We start from the raw sequence: 15,607 nt of genomic DNA, 5'->3' as shown, positions 1-15,607 counted from the left end.
GTCACTAGTTGATCTAATTAGTGACTATAATAGGTCCTTACTAATTTATCATATTAGACACAAAAAGGGTCAATAATTAAGAAATTATTCAAATATCAAATGTCATTTTTAATTTAAAATATAACAGTATCCAATTAGACAAAAGAAAAATCAATCCTATAAATTTTTACAATACAACAATAACCAAATAAATCTTCATAATTATAATATGAAAATTAAATATCATTTTTAAAAACAAAATCCATATATTTTATCCAATATTTCAAAAAACAAACATATAGAGATCAATTGGTTCCAAGGGTAAACTTGTGTTCAACCAACCACACACCCAAATGTGAAAGCTGAAAGCTGAAAGGGATGAGGTTCTTCTGTGAACGATGATTCTCAAAAGGTAAACATCTCTCTTTTTCTCCTCTCTCTGTTGCACATTGTAACGACCCAATTTTACGTCCGAAAATTTCATTTTAAAATATTACTTTAGAAAACATTAATAAATGAAAACATTGTTTGATCACACCATAACACATCGTAACCATGTTCTAAAAGGCCAAACCATACATCCCATCAAAATATCAGAGTACAATCCCAGGAAATCTCGTAAATGCGGAAACCAAAAAGTTTGTGTATGACGTGCCGCTACCGCGCCGGCTCCTTCCCCTTCGGTGCAGAGGTACCTGAAAACAAAACTGTAAGCGTAAGCACAAAGCTTAGTGAGTTCCCCCAACGTACCACATACCATACAAATACATAACATACATACTGCCAGGCTGTTCTGGGGTGCCTGACTACCCGGTACGGCCATTCTGGGGTGCCGACCTACCCATACGGCCATTCTGGGGTGCCGTCCTACCCGTGTCAAGCCATTCTGGGGTGCTGACTACCCATGTCAAGCCATTCTGGGGTGCTGACTACCCATCGGTCCTAACAACCGATCCTCGGGGACTGGTCCCCTCTCGCTACCTCTATCGCATAACATAACAGACCAACATACAAGCATACCATCACATACAGTCAGATAATTCTGGGGTGTCTGACTACCCAGCGGTCCTAACAACCGAACTTTACTACTATTGCATATAACGTATCATGATAGCATATAACATAACAGGTAATAGCAAGCCTAGATGATTTCACAAAGACAATCATCTATCATACGTCTCCTACTGGTGGGCTGGCATTGTGGCCTTAGACCCACCGCTACTGGAAGGTAACTCACCTCAAAGTAGCTGCTGAACTGATCGGGAACTAACTGACTGCTACTGCTCCGGGAGTCCTCCGGCTGCAATTCCCACAACATACTCAATCAAACACTGCTAACTGTCCTTTAGGTAAAATGACCATTTTACCCCCGGTCTAGCTCTAAGCCAATGCTAGAGTCAACTTTCAGTTGACCCGACTCGCCGAGTGGATCACCACTCGCCGAGTCCCTAGCAAACCATTGTCCTGGGTCCCTGGTTCTACTCGTCGAGTTGGGCTATGACTCGACGAGTTCATCTTCTAACAGTCATTCAACTCCTTCATCCTACTCGCCGAGTTGTATGAACAGCTCGTCGAGTTCATCTTCATCCGAAGAACACTTCATGCTAAGACTCGCCGAGTTGTATGAACAACTCGCCGAGTCTGTTCTTAATCTATGAAGATTGCCTTGGACTCGCCGAGTCAGGGCATTGACTCGCCGAGTCCTAACATGGATGAGTTCAGCTCCCAACTCACCGAGTCACCCCCTGTGACTCACGGCTCAACTCGACACATCATGAAGGGACCGGTTTGGTGACTCGCGACCAAACTCGTCGAGTCACATAGATGACTCGCCGAGTCGCAGCCATGCACCCACCAAATACACATATTTACTCGATTTCAGTCCATGCCCTTCATAGATCTGGACTTCTAGGACACAAATCACACGTAAAGTTTCCAACTTTACGTGTAGATATTCACCAATATGGATTTTAGGGTGCAAAATGCCTCAAAAGGGTAGATCTAGGATGAACAAGCCACATGGGGCCATAAAGCTAACAGATCTGAGCTCCTGGAGCTCAATCTTGCCTAGATCTAAAGGTTAATCCACTTATTACGAAACATTAAGCACAAACAATCTTGAAGAATTGCTCAAGAGTGTCTCAAATGAAATCTTAAGCATAGAAACAGGGGAAAAACGAGATATACCTCAAGGAAAATGTTGAAATGACACAAAGATGGCTGATCTCCTTCTCCTCTTCTTGATCTACTCCTCTTTCTCCTCAAAACCTTCAAGAACACACCAAGAACACTTCAATCTCTCAAGGAAATAGGGGAACACGATGTTGGGGGAGTTCTGGGGGTGAATGGGGATGAGGTGGGGTGGAATGAGGGTTTAAATAGGGTGCAAACCCTTGAAACTTAGGGTTTCATCCTGCAGCGGTGACTCGCCGAGTCCAGGATATGGACTCGCCGAGTCGCCCACTTAAAACGTGTCCGGAGTCTCGTCCCTACTCGGCGAGTCAGACCTTGTGACTCGCCGAGTCCAAGGCTAAAATAGGGCAATGCTCAAATAAAATTCACATACCGGAAACCAGGTGCTACACACACATTCTTTCATCTAGTCAGTATCACTACCAAAATAAAAATAAAAAATAAAAAGAAATGTGTGTGTGTGTGTAAGGGTACCTTGATTAAAGCTTCTAGTAAGTTTTTGGCTTGATCAAGTTTGTGTCTCACCTCACCTGATTGACAAATAAAATGTAAGATTAAGAAGTAGGATAAGAACATATATGGGTGAAAAAGCTGACATGGCGAAGCTTTTCAAACGATTGGACATTGTTTTCTCTTCTTTGCATCTGAAAATATATAAACATTTTTAATACCTTAGATTATGTAAAAGTATGAATAATTGACAGACTTACCCTTCTTGTATGAAGTTTGTGAGCTTTCTTCCTAGGTCTAAATACATTGTATGTGTTGGTGTCATTAACCGGAGGAGGTGGTTGAAATAACAACAAAAAGGGAAAAAACTGTTTTTTACCATTAAGGGGCAAAATGGTAATTTGAAAGAGGGAACTAACCTGCAGGCAGCGTTGAAAGGCTTTAAGGCATCTTTTACGCTGATAAAAAAGGAACAAATTTGTAAGCAAAAATTAAAAAGCATAAAACCAAGAGTACTCAGTTAAAAAATGAGATACCAAATAGATAAAATTCAAGATATAAATGCAAATTGAAAAAAACCCTAAGAGTTATATAGATTGTGATAATCTCATAATAATACTAAAAATGAAAAATACCTCAACTACAACAACTAAACCCTAAACCTTATGATCCAACACCTCTAAATAATAAAAGACAACAAACCCCAAGTAGTGGTGGTCCAGAATTAGAATATTTATCACTAGGTTACAACCCGTGGGAACCATATGAAAAATATTTATTAAAAAAAGTTAAAGTGTTAATAAGATTTATGATTGTTTAAGGCCTTTTGTGTGTGTGTGTATATATATATATATATATATATATATATATATATATATATATATATATATATATATATATATATATATATAACAAACAGACAATCAAACTCATTCTTTAATATTAATAGGTTTTTTGTTTATGGGTTACAATTCATTTGAAAAAATAACAACATTGATTTCAAAGTCAAAGGTAATATGCGTGAAAACTGTAATTTTAACTAATTTCAACTCATGTGATTTATCACTCTTTTTTCTAAATCTATACAGTTGAAATATATTTTCTAAATCTATATAGTTGAAATATATTGCATAAAAGTATATGGATTGGTCCTATTAAGTTTGGATTATCAAATCAAGATAGATATGGAACCTCAATATTAGAAAAAGTAATAGGAAAATTAAGTCAAGAAAATGGTGAAGTTATAGTTATTGTATGCAGCCTCACTTTAAGCTGACATATTTGCTACTTTTCTTGCTTTCCTCCCAATAGGCTCGACAGGTCTCCCTATATATATATATATATATATATATATATATATATATATATATATATATATATATATATATATATATATATATATATATATATATATATATATATATATATATAAAAGATAACAAACAGCATAATATATTGAGTGCATTAAACCAATTAGGAAGCTACTATAAATAGAAAAGCATGATGCGATTACAGAAAAAGTATTAGTAAAAAATGATTTAAAAGGTTATAAAACTTGATGTAAATTCATAATTTTAGAAATGTAGGATGCTATTACAGAAAAACTAATAGTAAAAAATGGTTAAACATTAGATGGAATAAAAGGAGTAAAATGGAAAAGTGAAAGAAACAAAGAAGCACCAATATTTAGTGAATTACATAAAATAATCAATTTATCAGAAAAAGGTGGAAAATAATGTAAATGCATTAAAAGTTATTAAAAGAAAACAGCTAAATAATTATTTACAATTTCAGAAATCATTCTTATACATATTGTAAATTGAAAAGTAGGATTCTATTAAAGAAAAAGTATAAGTAAAACATATTGAAAAATAAGATAGAAAATAGTGTGGATACGATTATAAAATAATTAATAATTATTTAAAATATTTTCTTGTTGGACTGTAATACTTCAGGTAAATGATAAATAATTAATAAGTATTTAAAATATTTTCTTCTTGTGGTCTTTTATTTTGATTTTATGGGATCTGATTATAAAATTGTTACAGGGTGGATACGAAGTTTTGTAGCAGATTACTGGATATGCATATCATCGTTAGTAGATTACATACTAATTATTAAAGAGGTGTGATTACTGATTAATAAATAAATATTTCCAGGATTTGGTGCTGCAATTGCATGGATGCTAATGGGTGCATTGATCTTGGTGGCCTTTTAAGGGTTACAGCAGGTTATGGAACAAAAGGTATGCTACTTTTTGTTATGATACTTGTAGTTGTTTAATGGCTTTTGTTATATTAAAACTTAGGGGTTGTTTCTGTTTGACTTAATATGGACAAAATGGCCTCATGTGTTAAGCCAAGTTAATGTATTAAGACACCAACCCCTTTAACCTTCTTTTTTCCACCCTCACATGTGAAATTTGTTTTTTCGTATGTAAGGGTAAAACAGAAAAGAAATAGACTTTACGTATCCAAACATACATCATCATCCATTCAGTTTGATGATTTTTCTTATAGTTATTTAGATTCCAATGTTGTTTTTATGATTTGAAAAGTCAATTGTCATCAGTATCGCTCTCTGTTGGATCGGATGGACAACCGGATATCATCAAGGAGTGGCAGATTGAGGAAAGGCAGCAGAGATTTGCATCAATGGTCTGAAATAGTTGATCTAATATATCCAAAATTTCATTAACAACAAATTATAATTAAAAATAATATATGTGGCCCCTGAGCTTTCGATTTTGATCTTTGCTTGTGGTTCTTACTGTTCCAAGTAAATGAGTATCTTTGGCCCCTGAAACCGTTTTTTTTCTTAGAGTAAATTACATTTTTGGTTCCTGAGCTTTCGGTTTTGGTCTTTGCTTGTGGTGCTTACTGTTCCAAGTAAATGACTATCTTTGGCCCCTGTGAGTAGCTGAATTTTGTATATTTGGTCCTAGAAAGTCATTTTACTTGAAACATGTATGGACCAAAATTCTAATAGAACTTTTTGGGAATTAAAAAAAAATCAGCTACATGCTGAGACAAAAAAATGCAATTTATTCTTTTAGTTAATAAATTCCAAGCAAGCATACACTTGTTGATGTAATAATTATTGTTGCATTTGTAATTTTGCATTGCAGGTATATTTGGGTGAGCAGTATGTGAACAACCCTACACTTTCTAATGTAACTTTAATGATTGAAGGTACACATATGATATATGATATGTTTTTTAAAAAAGTAAAAATTAAGTAATGGATGTGGTTGGCAGTTTATTTATTTGGTATGATATCAGGCAAAAGGTTTTATGCTCACATAATCTGCTTGCTTGCTTCTTCTGATGCGTTTCGGGCAATGTTTGATGGTGGTTATAGGGTTAGTATCAAATTAGAAACATATAGTAGGTGCATTTACTAGAAACATATGTGTTTATGAATGATGATGATGAATGTGGCAGTTTGGTTGCATTCTAGGAGAGAGATGCAAAAGATATTGGGAGACATTTGAGAAAATGATTAGGTGCATTTACACTGGATCAGTGGAAGTGGATTTAAGAATAGCCCAGGATCTCCTTAGAGCTGCCGACCAATATCTTCTAGATGGTGTTAGTGAACAAAAACTTTTTAGGACCAAAATTTCAAAAATAAACTATACTCAAGAGACCTAAAATGGAATTCACTCTAAGTTCAAAGATATTAGAATTAGTTTTAAGTATGATTTTCGTTAATCAGGTGATAGATTTTCAAGACGTTTCATTGCAGCCATTGTAAGTGTGTACGTGTGTAATGTCTTAGTTTTAAGTATGATTTTCGTTAATCAGGTGATGGAAAAAGTACATCCAAGTACTAGTAAGTGTGTAATGTCTTATGTAATCGGAGTTCACAGCCTTAAGGCAATCAGCCTTAAGACACACGATTGAGAATGAATGGATTATTTGATGAAGAGAAACGTGCCATTCAATTCACCTAAAACTTCATTGCTTTGTACAAAATCGGACCTGCATGTGGTGGTGGTATCAGGTCTATCAGAATCATTGATTTTCATAAAAATAAAATAGAAAATCACCATGTGTGTACTTGGGGATATAAAAGGAAATAAATAAACAAGGGCACATTTGTAAAAAGTTAATACTTATATTAATACTCTCTTTTGTCTCTGCTTGGCTTACAATCTTGTATTTTGAAATGCAGCAAGGGACACAAGAAAGAGATCATTCTTCATAAAGGATTGGTATGTTCTCACGAAAGGTATGGAATTGTAGAAGGGTGAATCTGAGGGTGCATAGTGTAGTGAAGAAAGCACATCTTGGCCTTGTTACAGCCCTAGTCTTCTCACAGGATTCAAGGTTCCCTCTCTTTCTTTCTTTATAAATTCTTTAATTCAGACTTCATACCTTTGACCTTTCCATACCCGTATTTTTTTTATATAAGAAAGCTTGTTGTTTTTTTGTAATACAGAGCCCTGGTGTTTGCATCTCTTGATTCAAGTGCAAGGGTCACACAAATCAAAGAAACCAAAAACAATGGTATATCACTTTTTCTCTCCTCACTCACATCATCATATAAACACGTGTACTTTCTATTGGATTTTTGTAGCTTGCTTCAAGTGTTACAAAAGAGAAAACAAACACTGATAAGAACATGTCAACCATGTTTGATGTGTTGAGAAGGAACAGAACTGTAAAGCTTGAAACTTTAGTCCTGAAATGTAAACCCTGGTAACTTCCCAATTCATACTTATATATATTTTCTATGTACCATTTCTTGTCGATTTCCTCCTTGACCAGGTAATATCATTAATTTGTTTCTTTCTACTTATTATTTCTTACTGGTTGTGAACAAGCCTCTCATCTCACATTTGAGTTTATAGGAATCAACAATCACTGTGAAACTTCTAGTGTTTAGATTTCTTAGTGGTTGTGAACATTTGTTTCTTCCCTTTCTACCCTTCACTTGCAGGTTGATGATTTGTCAAGAATGTTCAGACTATTTTCCAAAAGTACCCCATGGATTGGATCCTGTCTATAGTATGTTTAAACAGGTTTGTGATTTAGGAGTTGGATTCTATTTTTTTTTAAAAGTAGAATGTAGTTATTTGTATTTGTTGTCATCTGTTTTATCTTTTTGATGCAATCCAGCATGTTGTTGCTGAAGGAACAACCTTGGTCAAACAGTCAAAAGATGCTGCAAGTAATAAGAAGGTAGAAAAGAGATTGCAGGTTGATCCTGCTACATGGCCAATAATTATCTTTAGGGTCTGCTAGAAGGATTGGAGATTGTAGTTAAGCTACTATCTAAGACTTCACGCAAAGGACTTGATGAATTTAAGCTAGCAATGTTTTACTTGATTTGGACATGAACCCTAATATATCATATTTGGCATGGCTAGAAGCTTTGGAAGAAACGAGACTCAAGCAAAAGTAAACACACAGAGAGTTGTTGGCACATAGTAAGCTAGATAATGCAATTGTATATAAATGAGTTCATTTTTTTATAACATTGACTCACTATTGGAATAATTATTTGTATTTGACATATTAGTGAAATGAATTATCTTTGTTATTTATGGTATTTTATTTTGAATTATGAGATTTTTAATGTATTATTTAATTTGAAACTTAGTAAATCTATAAATAATTTTTTTTAAACAATTAAAATTATGATACGCAAAAATGTGTGTCATCTTCATTTATGACATGGCCTTTCTTGACAGGGGCTTTCTTGATACGCATTGCGTGTCATTAACACACGCGTCGTAAGGTTACGACACGCGAATGCGTGTTGTCTTTCTTTATGACAGGGCCTTCCTTGATACGCATTGTGTGTTGTAAACGCGCGTCGTAATTGCGCGTCGTAAATGAGCGTCGTAAATGCGCGTCGTCTCTCTTTATGACAGGGCCTTCCTTAACGCACATTTGCGTGTCGTCTGAGCCTTTTACGACGCGCAATGAGCTTCGTAAAAGGCTGTTTTTCTAGTAGTTCATGAAAGTTGTTTATATAGTGAATGTAGAATTAGAAGAGAGATTGGGAACAACATAACTTCATTCTTCTATGGAGCTATGTATATAGACACAAAGTACAATGAGAATTAAGGAAACAATACTCTATTTACAAAAAAAGATAAATACAATACAAAGGACCAATAGGAAAGGATCAATCCCAATCTATGCCATAACTCCCATAACTAAGAGTTCTGGTCAACACTCCCCCTCAAGTTGGAGAGGCTGAAGATAATAAGGTCTGGTGGTGAGTTAAGAGGCTTAAGTAGGGTCCAAGACCCTAAATTAGGGTTTGGGTCTAATTGGAGTACATCCAATGTACTTCTGGTACGCCCAGCGTAATCCCTAAAGAACCGCGATCATTGTGCTTAGTACACCAAACATACACCAATGTACGTCCCTCATACTGGCTTTCTAACTAGCAGACCATAACTTCTTTGTTATAAGTCCGTTTCTGACGATCCTAATATCCACGAAAAGGTGACGAGAAGCTCTACGATTCTATCAACTCAAACTTGCCTTAAAATTTTCCAAACTAAAATCCAATTTCCATAAAAGCCCGAACTGGCACTTTACCGATATAACCCTTTGGCTCCAAAACAAAAAACGAACACCCGGATCATCTAAGTTACATTACCCACACCCAAATAGGTCTAAATATCTATTTCCCCAAAGGTCCTAAGTCTGGTGATAGCCGATATTCATGCCACAACCCCGATTTAGGAAACGATGCGGAACAAGGTGTTACACTATAGCTTCGGTGGTTCGTTTGAGTTGGGAGGAAACATAAGAGTTTGCTAAGGGAGAAAGTAAAGTGAAAAAATATTTTGTTTTAGAAAATTATGAGGATATCATAAAAGAAATGTAAAATGGATAAACATGAGAAACAAACAAACAAACAAACACGGACACAAATATCAAATAGTAATGGAATTTGCTTACTACAAAATGGGTAAACGAACCCGGTTAAAAGCTTAAAAGAACCCAGTTTTCAACCGAGTTTCTTATGGGCGAGTCGTATGTGAAAAAGTACAAAAACCCGGTTTCCCAACCGGGGCCTATTATTGTAATATAACCCGATTCCTATGAACAAAACCGGGTCCTTTCATGCTAAGCAAAAGCACTTTTATGTGATAATGTAGCCCGGTTTTCTAACATATAACTGGGTCCTTTTACTGCTTTTAACTTTTTTGACATTTTTTATTGCCAATACATTATGGTTACGATTCACTGCTAGAAAAGGGAACAATTCTTTCACATTCATTAAGTATCAGTCTAACAAAATGTAAAAGCTTGAAATACAACCAAATAAACGTATACACCAACAGTATAAAGCTTAATTCAGTGCATACCATCATCCTATATAATCAATGTAAAATTAGAGAATTTTAGACACACAATCACATATATACATGTATGTATGCAAACATACGGCTTATATTTACAAAGAGAAAGAAAAAAAAAATTCTTACTCTTTCTATATCCCTAAATTCTACATTGGAAACTTCTTAGGATTCTATTTCAGCCTACTTTTCTTGCTATTCTTGGTACATTGAGAATAGTTCCAGTAACACTTTAGCATCTACAATATCTATTTCAAGCACTAGAAAATAGATCAATACAAAAAGGTTTTGTCAAGGTGCTTAAAACAACACAAAACAAACATGTATGCATACCATATCGAAGGGAACCTTGCACTATAACTGATTTAGTGACTAGCAAGTCTTCCACATCATGTGACGTTTCAAGGGTCAGCAATTGCAAGTTTTCAAGCAAAGATTGCATAATTGTCTACCTGGATTCCTAAATTGCCATATTATAAACAATACAGCTTTGATAAAAAAAAATCACCGATTTTGGACAAAAGTATACCAATTAATGATGGTGTTGTCACGGCACCATTGAGGACAGTAACAAAATTATACCTCCCTTTCCCTGCTAACATTTGTATCCTTTCATATAAAAAGATGGCCCCACATTCATTCAACGATTCACCACTAGGACCGATTATTTTCAACTGAAAAGGAAGAGAAACAGAATGAATCATAGATTCACAAACCACACTTGAATGACACAACTTCTTGTCTTATAGATTATGAAATTGAGAAAACATGCCTTTAAAAAACCACATATTGTATAATTAGGTAAGTTGTCAAAGTAGAATGCTATAATAAACAAATCAATAGAAGTATGTTTCTTACTTTCATTTAGAGCCTACAGGAATGATTAAGTTGCATAAAGAGGAAAGAGTTAAAAAAGACACAACATCATGAAGATTAATGGGAATGGTCTATTTTCGGGTTTTAAGGTTTATAAAAGAACCAGTGGCTCGGACAGAATAGAGTAAAACAGGAACATTAGTGTGATCATTTGAAATATTCTCTAAAATCGATGCTCCAACACCATAAAATACTCCTGAATCATCAATGGTATATTGAATTCCCTATTTTAAAGCTAAAATATTTATTATTTCTAAGTGAGAAATGACATTTTATGAGTAAATAGTTATGGAAATAAATGTACTTGAACATGATCACATTCTTTTATGAAGAAACAAAATCTTTCATTAATTTCAACTCTTTTTAGACATTCAGATACAATATTTCATCTCCCTATTCATCGATAAGTCATCAATGATATAACACGATCAACATATAGTATGACACATGAATTGAAGTATGACTATTTTGCCTTTGGTTTTACCTATTGAGTCTCCCGGGTTCAATAGAGACCATCCATATCAAGGTTTGATTCTTAATGACCAAGTTAGCATGGGGGTCTTCAAATAATCCCAACAATTCATCCTTAAAGAGGGAAACAACAAAACGGAAATGAGAAGCTTCAGAAAATTTATTGCTGAAAGAAGCTATGTAGTTGAATAGATCGATGGTAATGTTTCATGAATATATCATTAGATCCACAACCAGTAAGGGTGTAGAACTATAGATTTGCCTGGAAGTGCCAAAAGTGAGAACCTATGAAATTAGCGTAACTCCCGCCTTGAAAAGTCACAACCTCTTTTTCATACTCTTCACATATCAAATACAAGCACACAAAGTTGGAACACCCAAACACAGATTATGTAAGTGAAAACGAGAAATAATAGAAAATTTAGATATATTTAACTATCAGATTACTTGTTCCATCACTAACAACAAAAAAATCTAGCAAGAAAAAAAGTTGAGTAATGAAAAGTAATAAATTGTTACTTGATGCAAATCGACTCCTGTTTTTAATTCCTTTTTTTTTTTTGTAATCTTCATCAGTCGATGCCATCAGGATCCGTGTGAGTTAGATACCAAAGAAATATAGAATCATAGGCATCACTACCATTAGATTAAGAGGACGATGTTTAAGGCACAACTGTTGTTGATCCTGGCAATGTTGGTGATGAATCTAAACCCATTTAACATTAGAACTTCAACAATCTTTCTATCACTACAAGGATCGAGCCCTATGCAGACGACAATTAGGGACCCCGTACCGACGACATGTCGTCGGTAAAGCTTATACCGACGACATGTCGTCTATAAAAAGTCGTCGGTACAGATCCGTCGGTAAAAGTCGAAAATGTCGTCAGGACAGGAGTCGTCGGTATAGAGTAACTAATCCAGACGACAAGTCGTCGGCAAAGGATCGTCGGGATTAATTCACCTTTACTTTATAATTATTTTAAAATTACTAAAAGTACGTTGCTATTAAAAAACCTAATTAAGCTAAAGTGGTAATGACCAACATTAAGTCACTAACAAAATTAAACACTTTGAAACCATATTAAACACATTACAATACAAACAATAACAAAATACATCAAGTAACTCAAGATAATATTTTTTAAGGTAATGTTTCTAACTTAAGATAATGTATACATGAATTTTGTTTGCTAGTTCTATAAGGTTGCACATAAACTCAAATTGTGAAGATGATTTCTTGAATTTCTGTAGTTAAGTATCGTTTTTTATGTATTAAGTCAAAAAATAATGCCCATATATTGCTTACCCTTAAGTTTTTTTAGAGTTTGTAGTTGTATCAGTTATATCATTATAGTTTTTCCTTTATTTTTCTTATTCATTTTTATATTTATATATAGTTGACATTGTTGCATGCTCTTTGTTAGTGCTTTCACAAATCATAACTCGCCTCTTCAACCTTCATAAGGGCAAAATTGTATGTCTATGTAGTTTAAGATTTTTTGGCACTATCTCTGCTAGGAGTTGGGAAACTAAATTAATGAGTGTGATTGGGTTCTTATCTGATTATTTAGATCTTAAAGCCTTCTATCATCACTTTTACTTGTAGATAAGTAGAATATATCACAATATATGCACATAGAAAGCAAACTGTGGCCTTATACCGTGTTTTCATATTTTTAACATTTAGACATTTAAGATTTATCCAGCATAATGGTGCATAAACAAATGCATATACATATCAAGGCATATTGAAAGGAACAAAAAAAAAATCATACACTACATCGTCACTGTGATAGTTTAAGCAGGAAAAAAAAACTCAACAAACTAACCTCAAAATGTAGTCAATCACTAGAATTCCTTTTCTATGGGGGGTGGTGAACCTTCTTCCCAACCAATAGAAAAATGGGGCTGTGATTTAGGGCTCCAAATTATTACAAATCAAGGACCAAACTATTACAAATCAAGAAGCAATCAAGCACCAAAACCCTTACCATGGTGGCCGATGAACTTAATAGTAGCTCGAACGCCCTTGCGATCGCCGACGAACCTGTGTGAGAGAAATGGTGTGCCCGACTGCAAAAAGAAAGCTGAAAGGGTGTTTTGTTACAAGGGAAACCCTATACCGACAACATATCGTCGGTATAGGTAAAACAAAACGTCGTCGTATTACTTCACGTCATTAAAAAAAAAAGGATTTCACGCGAATCGGGGCCCCCTTTTACCGACGACATGTCGTCGGTATAGCCTGACGAAACAACATCGTTTACAAATTCTACGACACGGATAAAAAGTAAAACGAAATTAATTTTTAATCAACCTATACCGACGACATGTCATCATCATAGGATGACAAAAACGACAGTGTCTTGACTTTCTGCTACAAGGAATTAAAATAAATCAAAAATATTTTTTAGAGCATTTTCCAGACGACAAGTCGTCTGTAAAGCTTTTCGATATACCGCCAACATTTTAACGTTTCCCGCCGAGTCTATACCGACGACTTGTCATCGGCATAGCCCTTATGGTCAAAGTCAGACGGTCAATGTTTTGTAACTTTGCCGACGACATGTGTCGTCTGCAAAGGATGACATTCTTGTAGTGTATTTAGGTTAAGAGAACCTTGGTATATGCTAGCACTAAATATTCCTTTCGTTATAACCGGATCTTTTTAACCACACACTGGTATATGTCGCAAAGTGTGGTTATAAAAACCCGGTTTAACATTTTCTATCATAAAACCCGATTTCTTTATAATATAATCCGTTTTCTTTCAAAAACGGGGTCTTATATAGTATTTCCTATGTGCATTTTTGTAGTAGTGTTTGTCAATAGTTTTGAGATATGTAGGACAGCCGAAAATTTCCATAGGCTATAATAATAATAATATCAACCTATTTTTAGATTTATAATAAAATAATAATAATAAATAAGAAAACCTCCTACTCCCATCACCTTTGGTTATAGAATTATATCCGTATACAAGTTAAACTATGTTTTGAGGTATTTTGAGGTACCTAACTATTTACAACAATCAAACAAATATATTAATTTTACGTACTCCGTTTGAGGGTATATACCTAGCGTTTGACAACGATTGATTTAGGTAATTTGGTGTATAAGAACAAGAAGCCCCACCCACACATTAATTACTATCTTGATCAACAAACGAAAAATGAAATCCATAATTTCAATAGCATTTCTTCTTCAAGCAATCATGAACGCTGTTAATCTGGTCACAGCTCAATTCCCGGCAGAGCCTGTCTTCAGATGCAGAGACACAGGCAACTACACAACAAGGTCTGATTATTATAGAAACTTCAAAAGCGCATTGAATGCGGTTGGCAATATGGATAAGTATAGTGGGGGAACTTTCAGTTCATCCGAAGGCCAGAAAGAAACAAGCTATGCCATCGGCCTTTGCTCCAGTGTTTCAAGCAAATGGGGTGGAAACTGTCAAGATTGTATATACCAGTTGACCATTTCACTTATAGTAAAATGCCCAAATCAAAAGGAAGGTGTGATGTGGGGTTCAAATTGTATGATACGTTACTCAGATCGTAAAATAATTGGAGTTCTTGATGATTGGGTTTGGATATTTTTACCAGATAAACAAGGAAGTCTTGTAAATAAGCCTGATCAGTTTAACAGATTTGATGAAGAGATTACAGGGGGAAGCAGCCGGAGGTACCGATAAAAAAGCTGCATTTGGGTCGACAGTTTATCTGCCTGAAAAGAAACCTGTGTATGGGGCTATGCAGTGTACATCTGATTTATCCAAGGAGCTGTGCACTAAATGTTTACTAAGTATAATGCTCTCACACCATCCTTGTTGTAGCGGAAGAAAGGCTGCGAGAATGTTTTCACCCAATTGTTTTTTTAGTTACTCGACCGAAGATTATTCCAAATGGAAACCATAGCTCTCGCAGGTGTACTTGATAGAGTTCAATGGATTGCACATCATCTTTTTGTAAACCCTAATTTAATTGCTCCACTAACAATTTGGTAACTTTTCTTTGGTGGTGATTTTAGGAAAGACTATTTGTTTAATATAATAAAGAGTTAAGTCCAAACCAACAAGAAAATCCATCATAAAGCTTTTCATTCACCTTAAGCCCAAGGAAATACAGTAGCAGCAATGCAAGTACACATCGGAACTATGGAATACCATGCATGTCATTTTTATTCAATGTTATGATAAAAAAATAATTCGTATTATGTCAAGCTTGCGTGTCTGTTAAATAAATATGTTAGATTACCGTTTGATTTATGTAAATCAGTTGCATCTTTAATCTTTTCCATTTCAAGTAA

The 15,607-nt window shown here is 34.8% G+C and overlaps 1 protein-coding gene across 1 annotated transcript; it reads left to right on the top strand.

Annotated features, from left to right (window-relative positions):
* Positions 1–14,471: 14,471 nt before the first annotated feature.
* Positions 14,472–14,993, top strand: LOC145006702 (cysteine-rich repeat secretory protein 1-like). The gene has a single exon (XM_078965767.1). It carries the CDS (start codon positions 14,472–14,474, stop codon positions 14,991–14,993), a length of 522 nt encoding a protein of 173 aa, XP_078821893.1.
* The last annotated feature ends 614 nt before the right edge of the window (positions 14,994–15,607 follow it).

The sequence above is a fragment of the Lactuca saligna genome, chromosome 7 (genome assembly GCF_052625555.1).
Source record: "Lactuca saligna cultivar CGN05327 chromosome 7, ASM5262555v1, whole genome shotgun sequence".
Taxonomy (NCBI): Eukaryota; Viridiplantae; Streptophyta; class Magnoliopsida; order Asterales; family Asteraceae; genus Lactuca; species Lactuca saligna.
The sequence above is the reverse complement of the archived record's forward strand: the minus strand, read 5'-3'. Positions and strand labels throughout refer to the sequence as shown.

What these genes read in the sequence shown, in the direction of transcription:
- LOC145006702 (XM_078965767.1), top strand. Translation starts at nt 14,472, where the DNA reads ATGAAATCCATAATTTCAATAGCATTTCTTCTTCAAGCAATCATGAAC.